The sequence below is a fragment of the Vipera ursinii genome (genome assembly GCF_947247035.1).
Source record: "Vipera ursinii genome assembly, chromosome: Z".
Lineage (NCBI taxonomy): Eukaryota > Metazoa > Chordata > Lepidosauria > Squamata > Viperidae > Vipera > Vipera ursinii.
Window position 1 is genome coordinate 77,440,046 of NC_139517.1, and position 24,989 is coordinate 77,465,034.

The window sequence follows — 24,989 nt, forward strand, 5'->3', positions numbered from 1 at the left end:
CTTTTTAAAGTTTAAGAATGTATATTCCTAAATTACATTAGAGTACATTTTTACTGTCATTTCTACTCCTTGTCCGTTCTATTGGTGAATAAGAATGCCTGCTAGTAGTTCATATCAATTAATGTAAAAGTTTGAAATAAGAGAACTACTCTTTTGAAATTAATGGAGCTTGGAATCTAATAAAAGATATTCTGAAACATTTTCATTCCCTCCTTTTGATTTCCTAAAAGCCAACGTGGCTTAATAGAGTCCCTCCCTTTTCATGCAGTGCTGTGTACAAAGTCTTCATCTTCATCAGTTTCTTCTTTGAAACAGAAAGATACCATCTTTATATAGAAATAACAATGCTGGCTTCTGTTAAAATGATTTAAGTCCAGCTAAGCCTGTTCTTTTTTATATTTCAAAACAAAATTGAAATCCCTTTGTCCAGTTTTCTTTCAGCTTGGTTTATGGCAATCTTGCCAAGACCAATTGTGATTTAAAATGTCTTGGGATTTCTGTAGAAAACCTACAGATCTTTACAGACATTGTATCCTGGCACTATTGACATCTATCTCCCTTTCAGTGCACAGGACACAAACTCCAACCTAAGTGCCATATTTCCTAACATGATGGCTTCTCCCCACCCCTTTTGCCTGCTTTCTTTTATCATATATTTATTCCAAATATATTTCACATTTTTTTGCATTTGAACTTCCTGAAAGAAAGAAACACAATCAGAGAAAAAGGAGGAGCTCAGCTCAGGAATTGGCATGAGAACAAAAAGAGGTAAAGGGTGATATGTAAAGGACACTTGTCTCCCTCAGTGGGTTCCCCATTGCAACTTCTACAGACACCTCAATGCCTTTTTGCATACCAATACTCTCCTGCTGAACTCTTCTGAGCATCCCATCTCGTTAATATTTGCTGCATATCTCAGTCATGGTGTGACTGCCATATGTAGTATTTAAATGGGCGTTGCTGTTATCTTTGTAATGCTCAAGAAATAGCATATTAAATAGCAAAATGTTGGTATCAGGTGTCACCTTTGACTAAGACTTTGATTTCAAACCTGCAATTATTAAAAGCATAATTATCCTCACCTGAACAACCTAGCTACCTGGTAAAGAATGTAAAAGTAGCAATTCAATATCTAAATAGGCTAACCTATTTCTTCCTTCCATAATTAGAGATTAAAGCTTAAATATTAGAGGCTCTTGAAACAGTTTCTCTTCCTTTTTTTAATCCTTTAAAATAATTAATACCAAGAGTTATTTATAAAATACAGCTGGTAGATCACAGCTTTTTATTTCAAATTCAGTGATTTGCTTAAATAAAGCTGCTTGCATGTGATTCTGTATGATACTTGGTTCTATCCCATCAACATATTGTTGTTCCTATTATCAATAGCAAAAATATATTATGCTTAAAGTCAATCATAGTTATATAATCATTTCATTTGAAAGTATATTTTTCCAGAGATATTCCAGGAAGTTGGTATTTATTGCTTCAATTTTCAGTTAGTATTTTTCTGCAGATCAAATTAACTTCCAGAGCTGTGAAGGGTCAAGAAGTCACATGTTCATTTAAACTTTACTTTCATTAAGCACTTACTATTTGCTGTCAAGCATGTTTTAAAAGGCTTTTAATCCACTTGAATAGCTAGAGGATCTACGTGATTTTTACCACAGAAAAGATGAAAGATGGAGTGAAATGTCATGCTGTAAAATATTGAACAGGAACATTTTACATGTTTATTCAAGCAATTTCAAATTAGCAGACTTTTTTTTAGTCTATCAAATTGACAGGAGAAGTAAGATGCATATCCACATGGCTAGATTAGCAAAGAATGGTGCATATTTATTATTTATTATTAGTTCTTAGTTCATTGGGATTCAACTGTTGTCTTTTGGCAGCATGGAAGAAATCAGCAAGTGGTAGCGTAGTATAGCCCATTACAAATTGTCCTTGATTTGGAAGTTGTAGGCAACGATTAGAATACTAAGAATCAATACATCTAGAATTTGAGGATTTACAGAATCTGATACAAACTCACTTGATTATTATCTCTCTGGTTTGCACTATGTCAAATACCATACTTTAAATGCTATAGTGGTTTTTAAGCAGTTGGCCCATTGGATCCTCTGAATTGCTGAAATCAGCTTTCAGTCATTTTGAAATCTGAAATGTGTGAAAATTAAAAGTACTTAGTGTGACTTTTCAGAACATGCTGATAAGGTCATATTTAACTGTTTGCCATATCAGATAATAGTTTTATCTTACTGTTTTATCAAGAGCCAAATTACTTCATGTCCTAGTTTTCTATGGCCAATAGCCCTCTTAACTATAAGTGTAATTGTGATTGTCCAAGTATTACACCAAGTATCATTGTAAGATGTAAATATTGATGAATACAGTTATACATTTCTGGAGAAATATATATAACTAAACTGTACCTACAGTTTTTTCTTTTAAATTTCCAGTTCATCCTGAATCAGATAAATGTAGCTTCATATAAATGACAAACTTAAAAAGGCAAAGCTAAGATGTTCATCCCTAGATTGAGCAGACTGGGGATCTCACAAGATTCTGATGGCAAAACAAAATTAGGCATGATCACATGATACTCTTAAGGCAATAGATCTGCAGCTAACCAGGAGCAAGAAAGAAAATGTTTCCGTTAAACAGCTACAATGTGAGCCCAACCAGATACCTAGTTATGCTTGCCAGAAATTTGAAACCTAGTAATGCAAATCTTTATCCTTCATTGTTCTTATGGTACACATGGTCAGAGATAGAAGTAATGAATCATTAATCATATATATCATATATATATATATATATATATATATATATATATATATATATATATATATATATATATATATATATACTCATGACTTAAACCCTCTGCATTTTACTTGAGCAACTCTTTGCCATTTCAGTCTATTTTCATCGAGTTTTAAACAAGTTCTGACAATGATTCTTTTAAGGCCAAGCCTCTAAGCTTCTTTTCCTCCCAACATGCCATTAACCTTCCTGTTCCTTGGTTCTTTTTACTATTAGATTTATCTTCCATATGTCTGTTATCAATGGTTTTGTCAAAATCACTTTTTTGGCTGAATTTCTTTTATCTGGTATGACAGTTAATACTGAAAAGTTCCTTGGAAAACTTAAATTAAAATCTATGGCTGCACAGACCTTTTAGAAAAGATTACATACCAATTAAATGATAGTGACAGTTCTGCTTCTTAGAGGTCTGGGAACCAATATCACTCAGGGAACTATGGTGACACATAATGCTTTATGGGATAGCATGATGGCACTCGGTTTAGAAGACAACCCATCCAGACCTGGATTCAAATCTTTGTGCAGCTATTCTGCTTTCATTGTATAACTTCAGTGTTGTATGGTTTCCATGAACTAATAACAAAAAATAATTATCCTGAATTCTTTTGTTTGAGTTCTCCTTCAATTTGGTGAAGGAACTATTTCAAGGGAGAAGAAACCTTCAAAGATATTATGATATATGGGAAGGGATACATCTGTCCTTGAGATTGTTATGGGAAGACCAAACAGAATACATAACTGTCCTATCTTTCATATTACAATAATCTCTCAAGTGGTCTCCTGTCTTTCTGGCTTCCGAGGCTTCAAGTAAATCCCAAGGGAATGTCTCTTGAAGGAATTCTTCTCAAGGATCATTTTAATAATGATGTTTGTTACCATGGTGTTGATTTTGAAAAATTGCTAGACCAGTTATTCTTCAGTTGGAGAAAACATTCATCCAAATTGTCTGCCCACAAATCTCATGAGGAATTTTGAAAGCTTGATTGAGCACTCTTCCAAAAGAGAAGTAGTACCCATTTGAGGAAGAAAAAACCTATAGAAACTCAGTTAAACGTAAGAAATTCAATCCATCATGAAGCACTTCTCCTGAACAACCATATCTGTCTGTTAAGAAACAGGAGAAAATAAGCCAGCAAGAAAGATTAAGCAAAGCTAGATAAACTGCAACATTTTCTTGCAAGCCTCCTGTACGTAATCAATCTAAATCTCTGTCAAGAACAATCTGTTCCTTTACCAGAAAATCCTGGTGGGCGCACACAAAGAGGCTCACAAATCATGCTAACTTATATAATTTGGTCTGGATTAAATGTATTAGGACAGTTTACCCAATTGTGGTAAACTATGAATAAAGAAAGCACCACTTACTATCATATGTGATCTGAATATGTTTGCAAGAGAACTATTAGCCTACCTACCCACCTCTTTTGTCTTTTCACCCATCCAAGTGGCTTCATTCATATCCACTGCCAACATATAAACTCTCAGTTTATTGCATAAGGAATTGTGGGGCTTAGAGATGGATACAGATTTATTTGCGCTTCCCACTTACATTTTTTACTACTTCTGTTATAGAAAAAAAAGAGTTTAAAAAAACATCAGCTCCCCTGGAATTCTGTAGGATTAGCTGGGAATTTGCAAATGTTCTTAGAATTCTAAGAACAGTCATTCCAGTCCATTAAAGGAACATAAAACTAGACAATATTTGAGTCCTGTCTCCGCAATGAGAATTCTCTCTAATAAAGCTAAATTCTATTGGGAGTTGTTATAGTACTGGTAGCACTACTGGTGATCTGTCTGTCTGCTTTGATTTGTCTCAAACAATGGATAAAGAAGATTGAGGAATCTTGGGCAATCACAATTTAACTTGTCAAGTACTGTATTTGTGCTTTCAGTCAGTATCTTTCAAGTCTTACTCTGTCCATCAGGCAGTGATTCATGATTCAAGGTCCTCTACTAGTTCATCCCTAGAATAGTGTTCATGATATCAGACTCAATGTTCCTGGTTAGGATCTGACTCATTATGATGAACGATACAATTCCTCATTCAGAATTTAGTGTTTGAGTTATCAGGTGCCTACTGAATAAGAACCATAGAAAATATACAATATACAAAAAAGGATTTTAAGAGATAAATCACTAGTAACCTGAGCAAGATACAAAAGAGAAAATAATTATTCTGAAAACCGAGGAGACAGTTTAGCAGCTTTACTATTTGAGAGAAGGTCTCATAGTGTTTGCAAATGCAGCAATCTTGCATACGTCACTTTTGTTATGATGTAGAAACAATACCATTTTTTGAAAAATACAACAATATACTGATTCATAGGGCCAGATTCTCATGTGCTGCAAGTAGTGCTGTATAATTTTTAACACCATTGGCCTTCCATCCCCTTATGACTTTTGTTTAACTAGTAGCTTAAAGTGGAATCGTTTTTTTTGTATAGTGGAGGTGCATAAAGATTTTGGAAACAGAAGCTTTAAGGGCTAATGCCCATCAAGCTATATTTCATTTCCCATGCCACTGCTCACTTTTCAGCCCAGTAACTGCTAAGCAAAGGATGGTGACAACTGGCTCTGAGATTGACAAAACTGTATGCTGTTTTTATCTTATTAGAATTCTTTATTGACCAAGTGTGATTGGACGCACAAGGAATTTGTCTCCAGTGCATAAGCTCTCAGTGTACATACAAGTACATAGAAGTAATAGTGTTAATCATGATCATAAAGAACATGAAAATACATTCATCATAAATCGTAAAATACAACACATCATCATAAATCATAAGGTGCAACACTTAGTGATAGTCATACAATACTAGCTAAGCAAACATACTAGGATACTAAAAAACAATATAAATTGTAAGATACAAGCAACAAAGTTATAGTCATAAGAAGATGATAGGTAGGCATGATAAGGAGTATCATTGTAATACAGCTTTACTAAGTAGTTTGTTATAGGAATTAATTGTTAAGCAGAGTGATGGCACGGGAAAAAACCTAGCCTTGTGTCTAGTTGTTCTGATTTGCAATGCCCTATAGTGTTGAAATAGTTTATGTACAGGATGTGAGGGGTCTGTTGATATTTTCACAGCCCTCTTTCTTGATCGTGCAGTATACGGGTCCTCAATGAAAGGCAGGCTAGTAGCAATTGTTTTTTCTGCACTTCAAACTATTCGTTGAAGTCTGTCTGTCTTGTTTGGTTGCAGATCCAAACCAGACAGTTATAGAGGTGCAAATGACAAACTCAATAATTATTTTGTAGAGCTATATCAGCAGCTCCTTGGCCAGTCTGAGATTTCTGAGTTGGTGCAGGAAGAACATTCTTTGTTGTGCTTTTTTGATGACATTTTTGATGTTAGGTGTCCATTTTAAATCTTGAGATGTTATAGAACTTAGAAACTTGAAAGTCTCTACTGTTGATACTGTGTTGTCTACTATTGTAAGAGGTTGTAGAATAGTAGGGTTTCTCCTAAAATCTATCATTTCTACAGTTTTAAGTCTGTTCAGTTAAGATTGTTCCAGCTGCACCACAAGGCTAATTGTTCAACCTCCCGTTTGTATGCAGATTCGTTGTTGCCTCGAATGAGGCCAATCACTGTTGTATCATCTGCAAACTTCAGTACTTTAACAGAGGGATCCTTTGAGATGCAATCATTGGTATATAGAGAGAAGAGAAGTGGAGAGAGCACACAGCCTTGGGGGGGATCTGCACTAATTGTACAGGTATTTGATGTGATTTTGTTGTGATTCAGGGTCAGCCTGTGGGTTCGTCAGTTGGGTCGGACGACTCAGAGGAGGAGGAGGGGGGTGTTGAAGAGCTTGCTGATGATGGCCTTGAGGCTCTGCAGAGCCCTCAGCCAGGCCCCTCCCACCTGGTCACGACGGAGACCCAGCTGTGTGAGCCTGACAGCGTGGATGAAGATGACCCACAGCTGGCCCTGTTCAAGGACGCCCGACGCAGGAGGCAGTCAATCAGGAGTAAACAGAGGAAGGCAATGGGGCACCTCGGAAGGAGGCAGAGAGAGGCCACGCCCTGAACTGTATTTAAGGGGAATGTGTGGGAGGGCTGGTTTGCTGAAGGCAACCGCTTGGATAGTTCCTGTTTCATAGCTCCTGTTTCATGGTTGGTGTCTTGTCTTGCTCTGTTTTATGTTAATAAATTTGGCAGGCTTTATTCCAGCCTCTTGCCGTTTGTAAAGGGGTTGTCCCTGCTTTTGCTGCAGGGCCGGTAGCAGGCTGGCACAGAACAGATTTTGCCTAGCTTCACTTGCTGCTTCCTGTCTATTAGAAAGTTTATGATCCATTTACAGGTGTGATCAGGCATGGCTAGCTGATTTAATTTAGTGAGAAGAATATCTGCAATGATGGTATTGAACGCCGAGCTGAAATCTACAAAAAGCACCCTTGCATAGATCTTGGAGATTCAGGATGTTGTAGGATGTAGTGCAGACTCATATTAACAGCATCACCTGCTTATCTATTCGGTAGGCAAGGGTCTAACAGCAGATCCAGGATGGTTTTCATGTGGGCCAGCACTAATCTTCCAAGGATTTTCATAACTACAGATGTCAGAGCAACTGGTCTGTAGTCATTCAGTACTTTGATGGTTCCTTCGGCCCTGGGATGATACTAGAGCATTTGAAGCAAAAAGGAACATAAGATTTATCTAGTGATTTGTTAAGGATGTGGGTGAAGATGGGGGCCAATTGGTCACGACAAGCTTTCAAGCAAGAAGGAGTTATATTGTCTGGGCATGGTGCTTTTCCAGGCTTTTGTCTGTGAAATAGACCTTGCACATCAGTTCTGTGATTACCAGAGGTGGAGGGCCCAAGGGGATGAGGTCAGTTGTAGGAGGTGTGGCTGTTGTTGGTGTATCTGAGATGTCGATGGTGGAGATTGGTGATTTCTTCTCAAACCCACAGTAAAATACATTCAGATCATCTGCCAGTTGTCAATTTCCTTCATCATGGAGAGGAGGTTTGCTGTAACTGGTGATATTTTTGAATTTTCCATGTTTGCTGGTTCACTTGTTGAGAACAGTTTCCTTAGCTTTTCAGAGTAGCTTCTTTTTGCTGCTCTTTTATAAAGAGCAACCAGAATTAGGAATGGCAGAAAACATCAATTAATGTGCAATGAATCTGAATGTATTCCTATGAGATCTCAAAAACAAAGCAGAATAAAATCAGGATTGAAAGAAAATCAAGAAAGTAAACAGAAATTAACACATGAAAGTCCAGAATATAAAGGCAGAGAGCACTGCAGAGCTAAATTTTGAGAATAAAATTGAAAGAAAAGTCTGAAATTTCAGGATCCTAAGATGTCAAGATAACTAGAGAAAAATGGAAGCAGATTAGATATTATTTCCAGCAAACAGACTGCATCTTAGCTAGATACTTTTATATTCAAACCTTTTTGCTGACTCTTTTATTCCAGCTATTTCTTAGATAAGAGACTGAATGTTTTCAAGAAGCCTCTTTGCATTTCAGTCGCTGTGGAGACAGAGGTTGCAATAGTGAGCTTCTCTATACAGATAGCAGCCTTTCAAGAGTTTTGAGAGAATTCCAGATTCTGCTTTAAATGCAGGTTAAACTGAGCTTGCACTTATCTCTTAATTGAGAACTCTTCTCTAATCATAAAATCTTTCCTGAGTCATTGCTTAGCCATTTATAGACTGACCATCTAATCTTCGGTGGTAAGACCCCAAAAGGAGAGCCTGAGATTTTTTTAAAAAATGTAAATGTTATTTACTCCTACATGAATATTGGTTAGGTAAGGTTAATTTCATGAAAGGCATAGTTTTTTTGCTTGTCTGGTTAGTGTGAAGATGCCATTATTAAAGATGAAGCAGACACTTAAGCAGACAGGACAAAAAGCCAAGAATCTTGCATAAAAGATCCACGGGGGAGGAAGATAGAAAGGAAACATGTTTTTGAGGAAGCAAAAAAAAAAGGCACCTGAACTAGGCAAAGGAAGTTGGATCTGAGCACCTAGAAAAACCCAATGCTGATTAATCAAGAAAGCAAGAACATTGGGGGATAAAATGGGGGGCTGAAACACACCCATTATTTTGGATCCAGATTTGGTGGCTTACACTCCCCTAGCTAGTGCCTAATTGAGAAGGATGTGGGTAAGTGCAGCTGAATGTATATGTGCATGTGATAAAGAGCAAATGTATATTGTAATTAGTAAAGTGTTGCTATTAGTTTAAATTCATTGCATCTCCATATATTCCCCCAAAACTGATGTGTCTTAGTATTCTGTGGAAAGTGATTTATGTGCACTCCTAGTTACTTCAGCTGTTACCATGGCTATTGGCCAGGGCTGTTGACCTGGGTTCTTGTCTACTTTAGTTGCTCCAAACTGAGCAAGCCAGGTAGAAAATGGGGGGAAGGTGTTACAAGAGCCACATGCCTAAAGAATCTGAGAGTGTTTGAGTGAGTGACCATAAGCCAAACCTTGGAGCTATGTAACATTAGTTTGGTTGTAACGAAACAAAAAAATATATAATTTGCTCTACCTAACCAACTATAGGATAAACCGAGAGGCATATGTTCAGGAACAAACAGCTTATCATTGTTTTCAAAACTTATCATTGAGTCCTGAAGATTTCTAAAGCCAAAGGTTTTGAGTTTTTCATGTCTTGTTTATAAGTGGGAAAGACGATAAATCAGAACTGGGGAGAATGAAGCATTGATCAAAGTGAAAATAAGGTCTAGCAAAAAAAGATCAGTTCATCATGATGAAGAAATGAGTACAAGAGTTCTAAGAGCAATCCAAAGTCACCAAAGGTGATCCAGTAACATAAGGGCAATACTAGATAGAATATAACTTAGTAAGAAATTGCAGATTTAAATGTCACAATTGAGATGTTTCCCTGGGGCCTCCTAATGCTTGTTGTAAGAAACCACGCCCCTCTTTATGCAAGATCTCAATCTCAATTGTTCATTGCACTTTATTTCTCACTCCCTTCATTTGCCAGCAATTTTTAGGTCTTAAACTACCAAGGTAGGCAGAACCAAGTACCTTCACCCACTGTTTCTTTTTGAGTAGCACTGCTAAGTTCTCTTTCAAGTCAGTTTGCCAGTTGTGAGCCTGATGGTTTTTATGCTTCCTCATCCAGAACTAACAGGATCTTATCATGATCTGCATATTTTTCTGAGCGGAGATAACACTGTTGCAATTAGCAGCTGTCAGGCTATTTATTGGACATTCCTCTTTATAAGTAAAGCTTTATTCCTGAGGAGTCCTGTTTTGCAGGCTCCAGTGCATCTTTGTGCATTAATTATATGCATCTATACTCTGAAGGTTTGACAAGGCTACAGCCTTTAACTCACAGTTGTCTTAAATTACATAATTTATAATTGGTTTTAAGTTATAGAAGATAGATTCTGGTTATACAGTATATGGAAAACATCTTCAGAGTAGAAGTAGTTAAATTATGTAGGGATGTGGTGGAGATGCCTTTGCTGGATTAGTTCAAGCAGAGGCTGGTCAGTTTTCTGAGATACTTTAATTTGGATTCCCACGCTCAGTGACATGATAGATTTGATGGTGAAATAATTCCTTACAGTTTATAGATTCTACAAGCTCCAATCTTGAGTGGTATAAAGAAAGACGCTAAGTTCTCAGGGAAGGGATATCAGTTATGTCAATAACCAATAGCTATTCAACTTAAAGACCATGAAGTACAGGGCAGAGTCTTTTGAAACACAGAAAAGGCAGGAAGAAGAAAACATTTGATTTAAATTGCCATGAGTGAGAGAAAGAGAACTGTATCCCAACAGAAGACAATCAACTTGTTAACGTTTCTTGAGTGAGTTCTTATTTAACCATACCATTTACAGCCGGGGTGTCAAACTCAATTTCATTGAGGGCCGCATTAGCCTTGTGGTTGCCCTCAGGGGGCCGGGTGGGTATGGCCAGGGTGGGCGTGGCCTACTGGGTGGGTGTGACTAGAGTGCGCATGGCCTACTGGGTGGGCATGGCCAGCTCTACATCGTTGGCATCAAGGGTGCCTATGGGGGCCTGGGCAGGAGTGGGACAGATCTGAGTGTCTCTGGCAGAAGGAGGGTCTCTGGGCCAGGGCCAAGGCAGTGGGGGCCGTTCCCTCACTGTTTCCAGGATGGCTTCGCAGGCCACATGAAACCACTTTGCGGGCCGGCCCCGGCCCCCGGGCCTTGTGTTTGACATGTCTGATTTACAGTATCACAAAGATTTCTGCAGTGTTCAGGCTTAACAATGTTTGTTTATAAAAATATTAATATATTACCAAGGGCATTTGTAAGAGGCTCAAAATGAGAAGAAAGTCACTGCAGTGATATGACTGAAGTTTAGCCTCTTTTTGCATGTGTTGCATATCTGACTTGCTTTAAAAAAGGAGCAAGTGCTATCATGACTTTTTTGACCCCATTCATACCTTTGCAGACACCCAGTATCTTATCCTAATTTAAGAGATTCAGCGTGGTTTATAGTTTGACAAAATAAAGTAAAAATAAGTACTATGGAAATAAATAAAGTAAAAATAAGTACTATGGAAATAAATAAAAACAACATAAGTTAAGTCATGGGGGTGGGAGCATTGCAAATTTACAGCCAAGTCTTGGTTTGAAAATTCTGACAGTAGACCAGCCCCAATTCTGAGCTTCCTACTTCAGCACCTTGAGATTCAGATTCCTTATGATTAATAATATTCCAGAAACGTTCCAGAAAAAACACAAAATGTTTCCGGATATTTGGAATTAACATACAATCTTTGAAAATGGACAGGTTGCCTGGGGCTGATAACAATAGCTTTATTTTGGCCTTCCAATTAATCTGGAAGTAGAATTCAGAGTGTGTGTCCTTGTAACACTGTAACAGTATCTGGGAAAGACCTTGGGAGACAAGCAAAAAAGTTCTGCTTAGGGACTGATCATATAAGAGTCATCATAGCCTGCAACTGAATATTGGGCAGAAGGGGACTCTTTATAGTTTCTCAGGCTGTAAAGAAATCAGTGGGAGAATTGTACTTTCAGTCTTTCAAGATTCTGTTCTTGTAATTTTACTATAAAGTAGAATTAGCTTTCTTAAGTTGTGTTTCCTGTTTGGGCTACCTGATAAGGTTAACATGCACAATACGTATCATGATCACTCAGGCAAGAGGATTGTATATGGTATATTGATCAGAGTGATCAATATATCATATATCATATACCAATAAATTAATATTTATTAACCAGACATCAATCATGCATCTAAAATTTTCTCCTAGTTACGTGCAAACAACTCTGAGATAATGTTAGTATCTTATGTCCATGAACTTTGCTACTAAATCATCTGGCTTTCTAAAGTTCTAGGAACTACTTCTCTAAAGTTAGGAGTTTAAAAAAATCAGCTTTAGCATGTTAACCTTGAAAGTCTTAAATGTAATTTGGGATCTCCAATTAAAATTCAAACCTCAGACAATCCAAAATTGTCCTTTCACTTTTGAACCAACTTTTTGACATTCTAATGAAAGACTGATAATGAATGGATCATTAACACAATCATGATCCTTTGTCTTTTTCTTTAATCAGCAAGTGGCAATTTTGTGCACTTGTCTTTATAAGTGGTAGGATGAAAAAGGGAGTCAAAGGCATTTGTGCCTCATGTAAAGGTATCTTCATCAAGGAATAAAGGCTTTGTGATTGAAGCTATTTGGTATGCATTTCCCCTTTTGTAAAGAAAGAGTAGAAGATACTGTACAAAATAATGTACAAAATCCTGAGGGTGTAACAGGCTCTCAACTATTACCGTAGTTCTCCAGTTTACTATAGCTGTAGGGGATTAAACCATTTAGTTTACAATTTCCAGAAAAGTATGGCTCTGTCACTCACATAAAATATCGGCTCTGCTTAGAAGTAATGGTGCAGAATCATGGTTCAGTGACAGTATACTTGCTCAACATGTAATAAATCTTAGAATCAGTTCCTTAAACCACTAAGAAAAGATCACAGTCTGAAACTCTTGAAGGTCATTGCTCATCTATGCAGAGCAGAGATGGCAATCTCTTGTGCCTCATAGGCTATATGTATATATGAAGGTAGTTGTACATGCTAGTAGGTACCTCCCTTGTAATCTGGGTCTTCACTACCTCAGTAGCACTAGAAATAGGAAAGCAGTAGGAGAAAAAAAGTCAGTCTAATAGCATGAGTCATAAGTATTCACTGTCAAATGTAAGCTATTTTTATGAAGAATTTTGAATATCTGTCCTTTGAATATTTTATCTTTCTCGCTTGTGCATTTCCCCTAAGGAGATAGTAATTTTTTTTACCAGGTTAAAGTCACTATTAAAGTAAAATAAATCTGAATTTCTGTTTAGAAAGCATTCCACAATGAAAGTACAGTACATTGTAATAAAATGTACATAACAAGACATAGAGTTGTGGATATTCAAGTTGCAGAAGGGGATCTTTGCTGATCTGATCAAGTATTAGATGAATAATCACAATAGGACGAAAATGCATAATGCCAAAATTTTGATGTACCATGTATGTATCAGAAAAAGATGAAGCTCAATTTAAGTTGAAGGAAGAAGAGACTACTGGTAGTCCTCACTTAACAGCCAGTTGTTAGCAACCATTCAGAGCATGATGGATCCCTAACTTTAATGATTAGAAAACATTCTTTGGATTTCTTATTTAATAAAGCTCCATATTATTTTTTAAGTTTCCATACGAGCCTGACAAAAGGGCCCTTGTCTAAAAGTCTTGTTTACTTTAGCAAGTGGTCTCCCTAAAGCAGCTGCAAATTTTTTAGATCAACATGAAAACCAAAAAAAAAACTGAGTGGTCTTAATATATATGAAATGGGATGCACACCCCTTCCCAAACATAGATGGAATATCTGCTTTGTACCATGGCTTTGTTAGCTCTGACAAACCATAGTTAAGGGTTTGAGGTTATTGCAGGACTCTTGATCCAGTTGATGGCTTTTGTTGAGATGTCCATGGATTTCAGGGTAGGTAATTTCTCATTTCATTGTAGAGGGGATATTAAGAATTCGAACATGGTTTGCACAGTCCTTAACTGATATTTTTCCCCATAAAATGGGTTGTTTCTGTTGTTTTAATCAAAATTCTGGAATTTTTTAGTTTTTATATTTCTTTTTCAGTGCATAGTCTGGGACTGGGATTCCAATGGCAAGCATGACTTCATTGGAGAATTCAGTTCAACTTTCAAGGAAATGCGAGGAGCAATGGAAGGAAGACAGGTAGGTTTAGATAAATCTTATGTTATTTGTAAACAAACAGATGATCTATCAGAGTAAAGGAAAAAAGTGGGTGCTGTTTTGCTTACACTATGGTTTTAAGAATGCTTTATGCAAGAAATCAGACAAAGATATATCTTGGCAAATAAATTAAACACTTATAGAAAGAATAAAGTAGTCATATGTGATCTGGAATCAGCTCATCTGGCAGAAGAGAAAATGGTTGAGAATGTTTTTGGTTGAATAATCATCTCAAGCACATTTGAGATAAACTGACATAACAGCACAAGGAGCCAGTCCACTGATCTTTCACCTCTGTGAATGTTTGGGTAATTGCACTAGCTCACTAATGCACTAACTATGGAGTTACATGGAAGAGTGCTTTATCTGCATCCATCATCACATCTGTTTTTTCTCACCTAGAGATATCAGTAAACAGTAATGTTTTACATCTCAGATTAAACTGGTGAATACAATTGGTTTTGGGCATTGCCAACAGCCGGCTAACACAACATCTTTATAATTGGCATCTATGCTGTCTTTAAATGTCAGGAATTATTTCAATAGGAATTGGGGGTAGATTTAATTGGAGTTTCTGAGAAATCCTATTCTTTCCAGGGCAGCTGGATTTCATTCCTACCGTCTTTCTAAAAGTTTGTATAAATTGGAAAGTTCTGGGTGACCAAAGTGGGAAAATATAACATACCTACAGTTTTACTTCTTATAATGGTTTTAAACATATAGAAAATCATATAACACTACTTTTTGGCATTTTATCACTAAATTTTGGTAGCAGAGAGATGGGCAGTTAAGAAATAGGAAATATAAATGCATGTTGCTAGTGCTGGTTTGGATCAAGTAAACCAGATTTTTGGATTTCCTGCACTAAAATTAATATTATAATTGATGCTGCAGCTTTCTTATAACTGGGCAGGGGGGAGGAAGGAAAGTGAGCGATCAAAAGAAGTTAGGCATTATTTTATATTTTTTAGCTATCTACTTTATTATACCATAATAAAATAAATTGAGTTTACAAATCAACCATGAATTAAAAGCTGCAATAAATAAACAGAACTCATTAATTATTACAGCTCTGGTTGATGACAGTTGTTAGATCTGACAAATGACTGTCATTTTTTGTTGGTGTATAATACTGGATACTGGATTTATTAGGTTTCATCCATTTAATTAAGGCAATTAAATTTTGATACTTGTCTATTTTCCTTCTGTAATAGTAAACCAAACAACAGATGATCTTCAAAATGTTCTAGCATTTTCCACACATTTTCCACAATTGGATTATGAACATTTTTATAGGACATTAATTCAGAAGTATCTGAAGATATGTCATAGGCTGCAGTGACCAGATAAAAGAACTGGGATGAATATGAAACTATTATTGTAGTACGTAGCATTGTGCAGAAACCACTCAACTCACTCTTCAGGATAACTATTGTACTCCACCCAATGGCTTGGTTATTACACCTGCCAGATTGTCATCTGAAGAACAATGAAGCAAGTGAATTAGTTTACTTTTGATGGCTTCTCTGACATTAAAATACTTCATGTCCACATGCTTGCTTCTACTTTTCACTCTGTTACCTGTTGCCATTTTAATGTAAGCAGCATTATCTTCAAATACTGTTACAGCTTACCTCTGAACAAAGTTCAGACAGAGCAATAAATTCTGCCTCCACAGTAGAAATAGCTACAGTTGTTTGTTTTTTGGACTTCCATTCAATTAAACTCCCTCCAAATAATACCATAAACCCAGAATTGGACTTTCTGATTTGCACATCATTAGCATAATCACTGTCAACATAACATTTTAACTTTAACTCTTCAGAGACCTGTATTTGAAGACCCAAATTCATAGTTCCCTTCTAATACCTGAGAATTCTCTTCACATCCATCCAATGCAACTGCATGGGCGCAGCAGTAAAGTGACTTAGGATGCTTACTGCACAAGCTATGTCTGGTCTGGACCACTGTGACATATATAAGAGGCTTCCTATTGTTGACTGATATATCTCCTGATCAAAGACTTCACTTTTGTCCTCACCCAAACTGTTGTGAAAATCTATGCTCATAGATATTGGGGCAAAATTACAATCCTTCATGTTGTATCTCTTCAATAGCTGTTCAATTTTCCTTCTATGACTGAGAATGTAGCCATCTTGCTCATTTTGTTGTATCTCTGGCCCAAGATAGTTTTGTATTTCACCCATACTTTTCAACTCAAACCTTTTCTCCAATTGATTAGCAAATTCCTTCACCTGTCCGCATCCTTTGCAATGAAGCAAAGATCATCCACAAATGCTAATTATTGGCAATCCCCACCGTGGAACCTTGCAGTATATACACAACCATCAGCCTTACAAGTCTTGAACCCAAGACCCTTCAATGCCACATCTAAACAGATGTTCCAGTTTCTGGCTGATTGTTTCAGCCCATAAATGGCCTTGTTCAATTTATACACAGTGCCAGGCTTTTTACTTTCATACCCTGGTGCTTGAACCATGTAAATTTCTTTCTTCAACTTTGCATTGAGGAATGCTGTGGTTCTATCAAATGCTGTGATTCTATCTGCCAAATTTTATGACCACGTACCATTGCCAACGCTAGTGCCAACCTTATAATTTCACTTTTTACCGTTCATGCAAATACATCATAGTGCACATTTTTCTTCTGTGAAAATCCCTGAGCCACTAACATTGCCTTATATTGGACTTCATTGCTGGGTAACACTTTCTTTTTGTTTACCCATTTACATCCTACAGCTTTGTAACCTTGTGGCAAAGTCATTGAGGTGAACACTATGTTCATCCATGGATTTCATTTATTTATTCATGGCCTTTTTCCACTTCACTTGCTCCACTTTGGGTAGTGCCAATACTTCCTGATAGTTTCTTGGCTCATACCACACATTACACACCTTTACTTTCCAGCAGAATACCTGTTAGGTGGAATCTCCTTGTTCCATCACTGACCTGCGTGGCATTGACTGCTCTTGACTGTCAACCCTTTCCTGCTTCACATCAGTCACCATCTTCTTCTGACTCCTTTTCTTGCTCTTTTTCAGCTTCTCCTCCCTGAACGCTGACACCATCACTAAGTGAGTCACCGTCACTAAGTGGATCATCCCCAGTATTGGCATCAATTCTGCCAAATTCTGCTCTGCAAAGCTAGCAGATCTGGAAATTACTATACTTCTGCTCCCATCACTAGCTCTTTGAGCCAGGCTCATAGCCCACAAACCTGAGCTTTGTAGCCTTCTGTTGCCCTTTTCTCCTGTTTGCCTTTGGAATATACACCCATGCATTGCTTCCAAACATGCTTAAATGTGCTAGAGATAGCTTTCTCCGATATAGCACAACATATGGAATATCATTGATAGAGGAACTCCACAGCCTATTGACCAAAATAATTTGCAGTCAACATGGCTTCACCCCAATACGACCTGCTCAGACCAGAATCCTCCAGCAGTGAATCTTTCATGGTCTGCAAGACTCCATTTCGTCTTTCAGTCACACCATTCTCAGCTGCTATGTACGGATTTGTGCGTCTATGTCTTATTCCTAGCTGTTCCAACCACTGTTGAAAACTTGCTGACATGAATTCTGAACCCGCCACTTTGCAGCTGGCATACCTGTTGCCTCTATCTTCTTTCTGCGAAGCTCACCCATTGTTTGAACGTCTGCAGCACCTGTTTTGCTCTTAAGCAAATAACAGAAACCAAATCTGCTGAAACCAAATCGACAATAACCAGCCATACCTTGCTCCTCCCAAGCTGGCTTGCATTGGTCCTACTAAATCTGCATGTACCAACTCTAGAACCCTTGTTGTCTACCTTGTGCTCTTCTTGCTTACTGGGAATACCTTATATTTTGATGATTTACATACTGCATAGTATGCCTTACACCCTTTTAAGGTTAATCCCTTTGCAAACTCTGACATCCTTTGCAACACTCTGAAGCTGGCATGGCCAAGCTTTCTGTGCAAGAGATGAATGCATGAATTATGTTGTGCCAAATTACCAAATGTTAGGGCACATTGTATCTTTTGTGCCCGCAACACATAAAGATTATCTTGTTTTATGCCCTATGCACATACATTCCCATTTCTTTTTATGAGACATCTCCCATCCACAAATGTGGTCTCAAACCCTTGTTTGTCAAGACTGGAGACACTTAGTAAATTATGCTCCATTTCAGGCACACATAATACATTATTAAACCTTTCCTCCAGACATGGAATCTGCACACTGCATTTTCCCATGACCTCTGCCTTCTGGCCATTTGCTAAGGCCACTGCATCTCCTCCAGTTGAATCCAATCTGGGAAACAACTTAGAATTATTAACAATTGTTTGACTAGCCTAGGGGTAGGCAATCTTGGCTCTTTTATGACTTGTGGACTTCAACTCCCAGAATTCCTGAGCCAGCACAGCTGGCTCAGGAATTCTGGGAGTTGAAGTCCACGTCATAAAAGAGCCAAGGTTGCCTACTCGTGGACTAGCCCCACTGTCTATTAACCATTTGTCTCTGCTATTACTTTTGCAACAGCAGACTGTCCATTTGCTATTATTCATCCTTGTAAACAGTTTTTCTTTAAATGAGTTTCAGCCCCACAGCGTGTCTTTTTCTCCTGTTCTTTCCTCTTGGTAATTCTCTGCTGAGATGTAATCCGATCTCTCTCTGCAGACAGTCGGTCTGCTGCTTTGCTCTCTCTGCTCCTTGGATCCCCATCTCAGGAATTTCTGTTCTTCTGAAATCAAACAGTCCTTCCATACTTAATTCCTCTTCTGGTCTGCATTCAAATACGGCTGAAACGATGGCCCACATTTCATCAAGACTATTTAGTACCAACAACACCTTCTGAGATTCAGGAACTTGCCTTCCTCGCTTTTCTAATTCAACAAACAGTTTCTGGAGCAAATGCTCTTCTATGCTCTCATGTGATAGCAGCTGGGCTCTGTACAATTGCCTCAATAATTGCGCTACATTTCATGCTGAAGCACTCACATGGACACTTCTCAGCTTCAGCCAAACCTCTTTTGCAGTTTTTAAGTCAGCTACATTTAAGAATTGTTCGTCTTCCACATTTAAGATGATGTAAGCCAATGCCTTATCATGCCTCCATTGATCTGCAGCTGCTAATTGCCCCTGGGGTGGATTAATCACAATATCCCAGAGTTCCTGAGTCTTCAGGAAGCATTCCATTTTTGCAGCCCAAATAAGATAATTCTTTTGTCCCAGTCGAGGAAGAGAGCTCTTCTTTAAATCAGCAATCCTGCAAGCCTTCAACTGAGCAGACTTTTTCTTTCTTAATTCAGGCAGTCCCTCCTCATCTGATTTTTACAACTCCGTGTGAAGCCTCAATCTTTTTCTTCAGTCTGAACTGTGTGCAAGAGCTGGATGGGATCTGGGCCCATAACCTGTTAGACTTTACAGCTGTCCAGCGCAAAAATAAGCCCCCCCCCAAATAAGCACATATTCAAAATGAGCAGGAGGCATAGTTTAGAAAATCTTTATCTAATAAAATATATATAAGCATGATACATACAGTTTCATTCAGCTCCAGGGAATATCAACAACTCTTAACTTGGAGATCAGAAGAAAAACAACATAATGAAGACTACGACACACCCAGACCTAGGCTGGATCACATGCCTCACACAGCCAATACTGTGTCTTAATCAAAAACATTTCTCATTGGCTGGTTTGTTGCTATGGCTATTCCAGTTCATAAAATTTCTTACACAGTGACACTTCTCCCTTTATGACTGGAATAGACATAAAACCAAATAATTTAATACTCGTCCTATGGTGTACGCCACTCAATGGCTTGGTCATTACACCTGCCAGATTTTCATCTGAAGAACAATGAAGCAATTTCTTACACAATGACACAATATGCCTCTAATGAGGTCAGCAGGAGTTAATCTTAAATAAAAAGCTTCTTTTATCATTGTAGTTTCCCTCTGCATCACAGATTTTAAAAAATTATGTGTCTGAAGGCAGTACTTCCATAGGTATGCAACATGCAACATAAATCTAAAATAACTCTTGACATGACCTTAACAAGTATTTAAAAAATAAAGGGTAGCATAGATATTGTTACCTAGTTTGGTAATAAAATGTCTGCAAGAAAACTGACAAGCTCAGAAAGGATCCCACACATAAATTGTCTTCCAAATAATCTTCAAAAAAATCCAACATAATATCTATTGATTTATATCAATCAGTCAATCAATCAATATGCTTAATGTTTTGACTATTGATAATAAATGATTATCACAGACAAACACAATTTATTTTATTATGATTATCAGTTTAAGACCATGCCAGTTTCTTAAATGTATACTGCTAATTGTCATTTTCTTTCTTGGATGAAATACTAATAATTCTAGTTTTCTCGTTCATAGAAAATTAAAATTTTTCTTGTACTTACAAAAATAAGATGACTAAAAGGGTTGAGTTTTCTAATCGACTAGATTTAAACTTAAATTTTGAATTTCAGGGTTTTTTTTAGAAATCTAACACTTAAATTATGAAAAATGTAGTTACCTTTGATTTTGATTACTAACACATTTTGTCAATTTTGGACAGCTCCAAATGAGACTTCAGTATTCCCAATGGAGGAAAATAGGTGCAGTAAGCTGAAAGGAACAGATTTGAATGTTAAATTTAACATATCTCTATCTATGTTGTTTTAAATTAAATCTTGCTGAATATTGTTTTGTTTTTAGAACATTTGAAGTGCAGGGTGGGTGGGTGGAGTGTAAACTTGAGCAAGTACTCAACAAAAGGGCAAGAAAATATTAAAAAATTCTCAGTAATATGTGTTTTTCGTTTTGTGTGTTTCTTTAGCTGGGAAAAATAAATCTCAGCATGAATATTGAGATCTAGAAGAGAAAGTCAACTATCTGGGCTTTCTACTTTAGAAAAAAACCTCCTGTTATCTTTGTGGATTGGTCAGGTCCATTTTAGCCAGAGTACAAAAACAGAGGTAGATAATCTGTTAACCTTTTCTTTGGATATTAGCTATAATAAAAATCCCAGCTCTCCCAAGCTCTGATATATGTCTATGTAAGCAGAGTGTATATAAACTCACTTTTGTCAGAGTCCAAAATCATACCATGGGTACTATGGGATTACACATTTTCTACATTGGAGTGGAGGGGTTAGCATAGTCTCATGAACACCTCATGTATTCATGCTGAAATCTCTGCACTGAAACAACTGGACAGGAACAGATATCAAATTATAATTAATAATCATTAGAAAAAGAGTTAATGCCACAAGAAGAAATTAATTACAGAACATTTACACTAGTTATATCTGTGATTTTACTATTTTGATAGTAAAAGGGAACCTCCTCAGTGTGGTGTTGTCAAAACCCCTTTTGGGGGAATTCCTGGAGATTTTCCTAATTCTCAAAGAAAAGTCTTCCTCAAATCAAGCTTCTTTCTTGGGGCTACATGGATAAGATTATGCAATTTTCTTGTCAACAACATACAAATGGTATATCATTGATTGCATTCTCCTCATTTTTTTGAAAAACTTATGATTCTAGCTTGTGTCCCTAGAGCAGGCATGTCAAACTCACGACATCACATGACACTGCACGACATATCATGATTTTTTCCCCATTGCCAGCAAATGGGGTGGGCACGGTTTCAGTATGATGCATCCAGCCCGTGGGCCAGCAGTTTGACAAGTCTGCCCTAGAGTTTCCTTGTGGTCACCCTTCAATTACTAAGCAGATCTGACTCTACTTAGCTTTTTTTAATTCCCCAAGTTTGGTTGTTACAACCAGCTTTGATCTTCTGTATCTATGTTTCCAATATTCAGAAGATTGAGTTCCGATTTTGATGCAGAAACATACCAAAGCTCTAAAACAGCCTTGGAAAATAAAAACAAAATGAAATGGGAGACAAACAAACAAACAAAAACAATTATAAAAGACAGATCTCAGCCAATGTACATATGTAAGCAATGTTAAGTCCTTTAGGGTTGCTAAACAGTTGCTAACTCCTGGTTTTCAGAATGCTCACAAAATTGTATATCTTTTAATAAATTGTGTTTATCAAAAAGGTGCTAACAGACTTCTTTGGTCACAGTAGACTAATGTGTCCTCCTTCCTGTGCTGTCTTGCATACTTCTGTTCAAAATACCATTAAGTTCAGTGGAACTTATTCCCAAATAAGTTGCACAGGTTTTGCCCACTAACTTGGAAATAAATTCCATTGAACTGAGTGAATTGCTAAATATCAGACTGTGTTGTAAGTGTAATTGTCATTTCAAGCAATCTGTGACTGTAGAACTAAGTGGCCTCTTCTAGCATGGCTGATTATTTACCCTTCAAAGAATATGCTCAAATCCATTAAATGTTTTCACAGAGATTAAATGCTTGTAGAAGCAGATGAGTCCACTAATGGACTGAACCAGAATAACTTCAAATAAACATGCATAGGAAAAATAGGCAGAAAAATACATTTATATAATTGGATAAAAATTAAAATAATACAAAAATAAAAATTAAATTTCTGGCTTGACTGGAATGGGGAATAAATCAGTATCAGTACCTAATATATTAAGTAGCCATAAAATATCAATTTTGTTTATTCAGAAATATATCCAAGAGTGATTTTATTTCAGTTTAAATTAATTTCTTAGCTATTCAACTATATGCATAAAATTTAAATTAACACGTTAGGACTTTAAACTATTAGTCTCAACATTTACTTGTTTGTACTAGACCAACTTTCCCCAACATTATGTCCCCCACATGTGATGAACCTCAGTTTCCATGATCTCAATTCAGCCCAGACAATGGCAGTGCTGACTAACATATATACAGAAGGCATAAAGTTAAGTAAGAGGAAGGCCGCATTAGGGAATAACACTTAATTTCCTTAAGGACTAGGACTAGATTGTTTAATAAGAAGAATATAGGATCTGGGACTCAGTGCTTAATTTGTTACCCCAGTAATAGTCTTTGAGAAGAAGCCACTGGGCTGGATATCACTAAAGCATATGTCAACAAGGTAATACAGCAACTCATTGGCTCAGCTAATAGTTAGAGAACACTAGGGGATATAAAGCAGCCATATAAAGCAGCTTGTTGTAGTGTCCTCCAGGTATATGGCCAAATTGGGTATGGTTGTTACAAAATATTTAATTATTTTCAGTCTTGTTTTTTATGGACAAAAGAAAGCACTTCTTCACAAACTACAAAATTTACCATTGGACTATTCTTCCAAAAGTTTTATCCATAGATTTAGTTATAATAATTAAGGAGAAGTGAACTTATGAATACTAGCTGTTATGAGAGATGTGGTGGAGTTTGCATGATTTACATACACTTCTTATGGGTTTCAGAATAGAATAGAATACAATACAATACAATACAATACAATACAATACAATACAATACAACACAACACAACACAACACAACACAATACAATAACAGAGTTGGGACTTTGGAGGTCTTCTAGTCCAACTCCCTGTTTAGGCAGGAAACCCTATATCATTTCAGACACATGTTGTTCAGACTCTTCTTAAAAACTTCCAGTGTTGGAGCATTCATAACTTCTGGAGGTAGGTTGTTCCACTGATTAATTGTTCTCTCAGGAAATTTCTCCTTAGTTCTAGGTTGCTTCTCTCCTTGATTAGTTTCCATCCATTGCTTCTTGTCGTGCCTTCAGGTGCTTTGGAAAAGAGCTTGACTCCCTCTTCTTTGTGGAAGCCCCCGAGATATTGGAACATGGCTATCATGTCCCCCCTCATCCTTCTCTTCATTAAACTAGACATACCCAATTCCAGTAACCTAATATGTTTTAGCCTCCAGTCCCCTAATCTTTGTTGCTATCTTCACTTGCAATCTTCTAGGGACAAGTCTTTGAATTAGTTGTTTTTGATATAAACCAGAGGATGCTGTTACAGTCTTTGGCTGCTTGTCCCAGAACTATGATTAACATTAACTTGATCTGAGCATTCACCTGGAAGTGTGTAGACTCAAAATGGAAAATGTCAAGGAAATCTTATGAAAACTAATGAATTTTCTATATAGAAAAAATTTCATTTGCAGATCAGCAATCAATATGGCTTCTGATCATCTCTGTCATGTCCTGTATTTTGAAATAGTGATGGAATGATGGATGGCATATGCCCATACTGGAACAGCTTTGCAATAAGAGCATGCCAAATCAAAGTTAGGAACATTCTCAAGTAGCTGAAATTATATTTACGCATTTGTTCTAATAGATTGTGGTTGTTTTTTGTGATGTTTTGTATAGATTCAATTGCACATTATGTAATCTGAGTAAATGATAAATGAAGACCTGACTTTCGTGCTTTGACTTGTGTATTTACAGGTTCAGTGGGAGTGTATAAACCCCAAATATAAAGTAAAGAAGAAGAATTACAAGAACTCTGGCATTGTCATTCTCAATCTGTGCAAGGTGCTTTTATTTAAGCAGTATTTTAATAATGAATGTGAAAGTATTGTTTTCAACATCCCTGACAAAATTAAACAGAGGAGAGGGAATTAGATTGCTGTCCAGATTTTGTAGATTTTTATATGTGTTAAAAATAGAACATGTCATAAAAATGCATATTGTGGGATTCCCAAAGGTAGGATAACAGATGTTGCTACATCAAGATAGATCAACATTTTCATTGGGTTGACAGCTGCCGATCCAAAATGGGCATTGACCTCATACATTCAATCTGTTAGCCATGTATATTCATAGGAATACATTTTCTTAATTATACTAAAAGATATTGTTAAAGTTAAGTTTAAATTCTGGTTGTCTCTGGGCATATCAAAAGAATTGTCTTTGTTTGTCATATTCTGGAACATGTTTTGACTTTTAGATAAGATCAGCCATTCTTGGTAGTTTCCTATCCAAATACTAACTAAAGCA

The 24,989-nt window shown here is 36.9% G+C and overlaps 1 protein-coding gene across 1 annotated transcript in view; it reads left to right on the plus strand.

The window, feature by feature from the left end:
• The window catches only part of CPNE4 (copine 4), a 227,353-nt gene that overhangs the window by 171,747 nt on the left and 30,617 nt on the right, over nucleotides 1-24,989 (plus strand). The window contains exons 8-9 of the mRNA XM_083378425.1: nucleotides 13,960-14,058; nucleotides 24,438-24,524. Coding sequence (XP_083234551.1) covers nucleotides 13,960-14,058; nucleotides 24,438-24,524 — 186 coding nt within the window. The remainder of the gene's footprint in view (nucleotides 1-13,959; nucleotides 14,059-24,437; nucleotides 24,525-24,989) is intronic.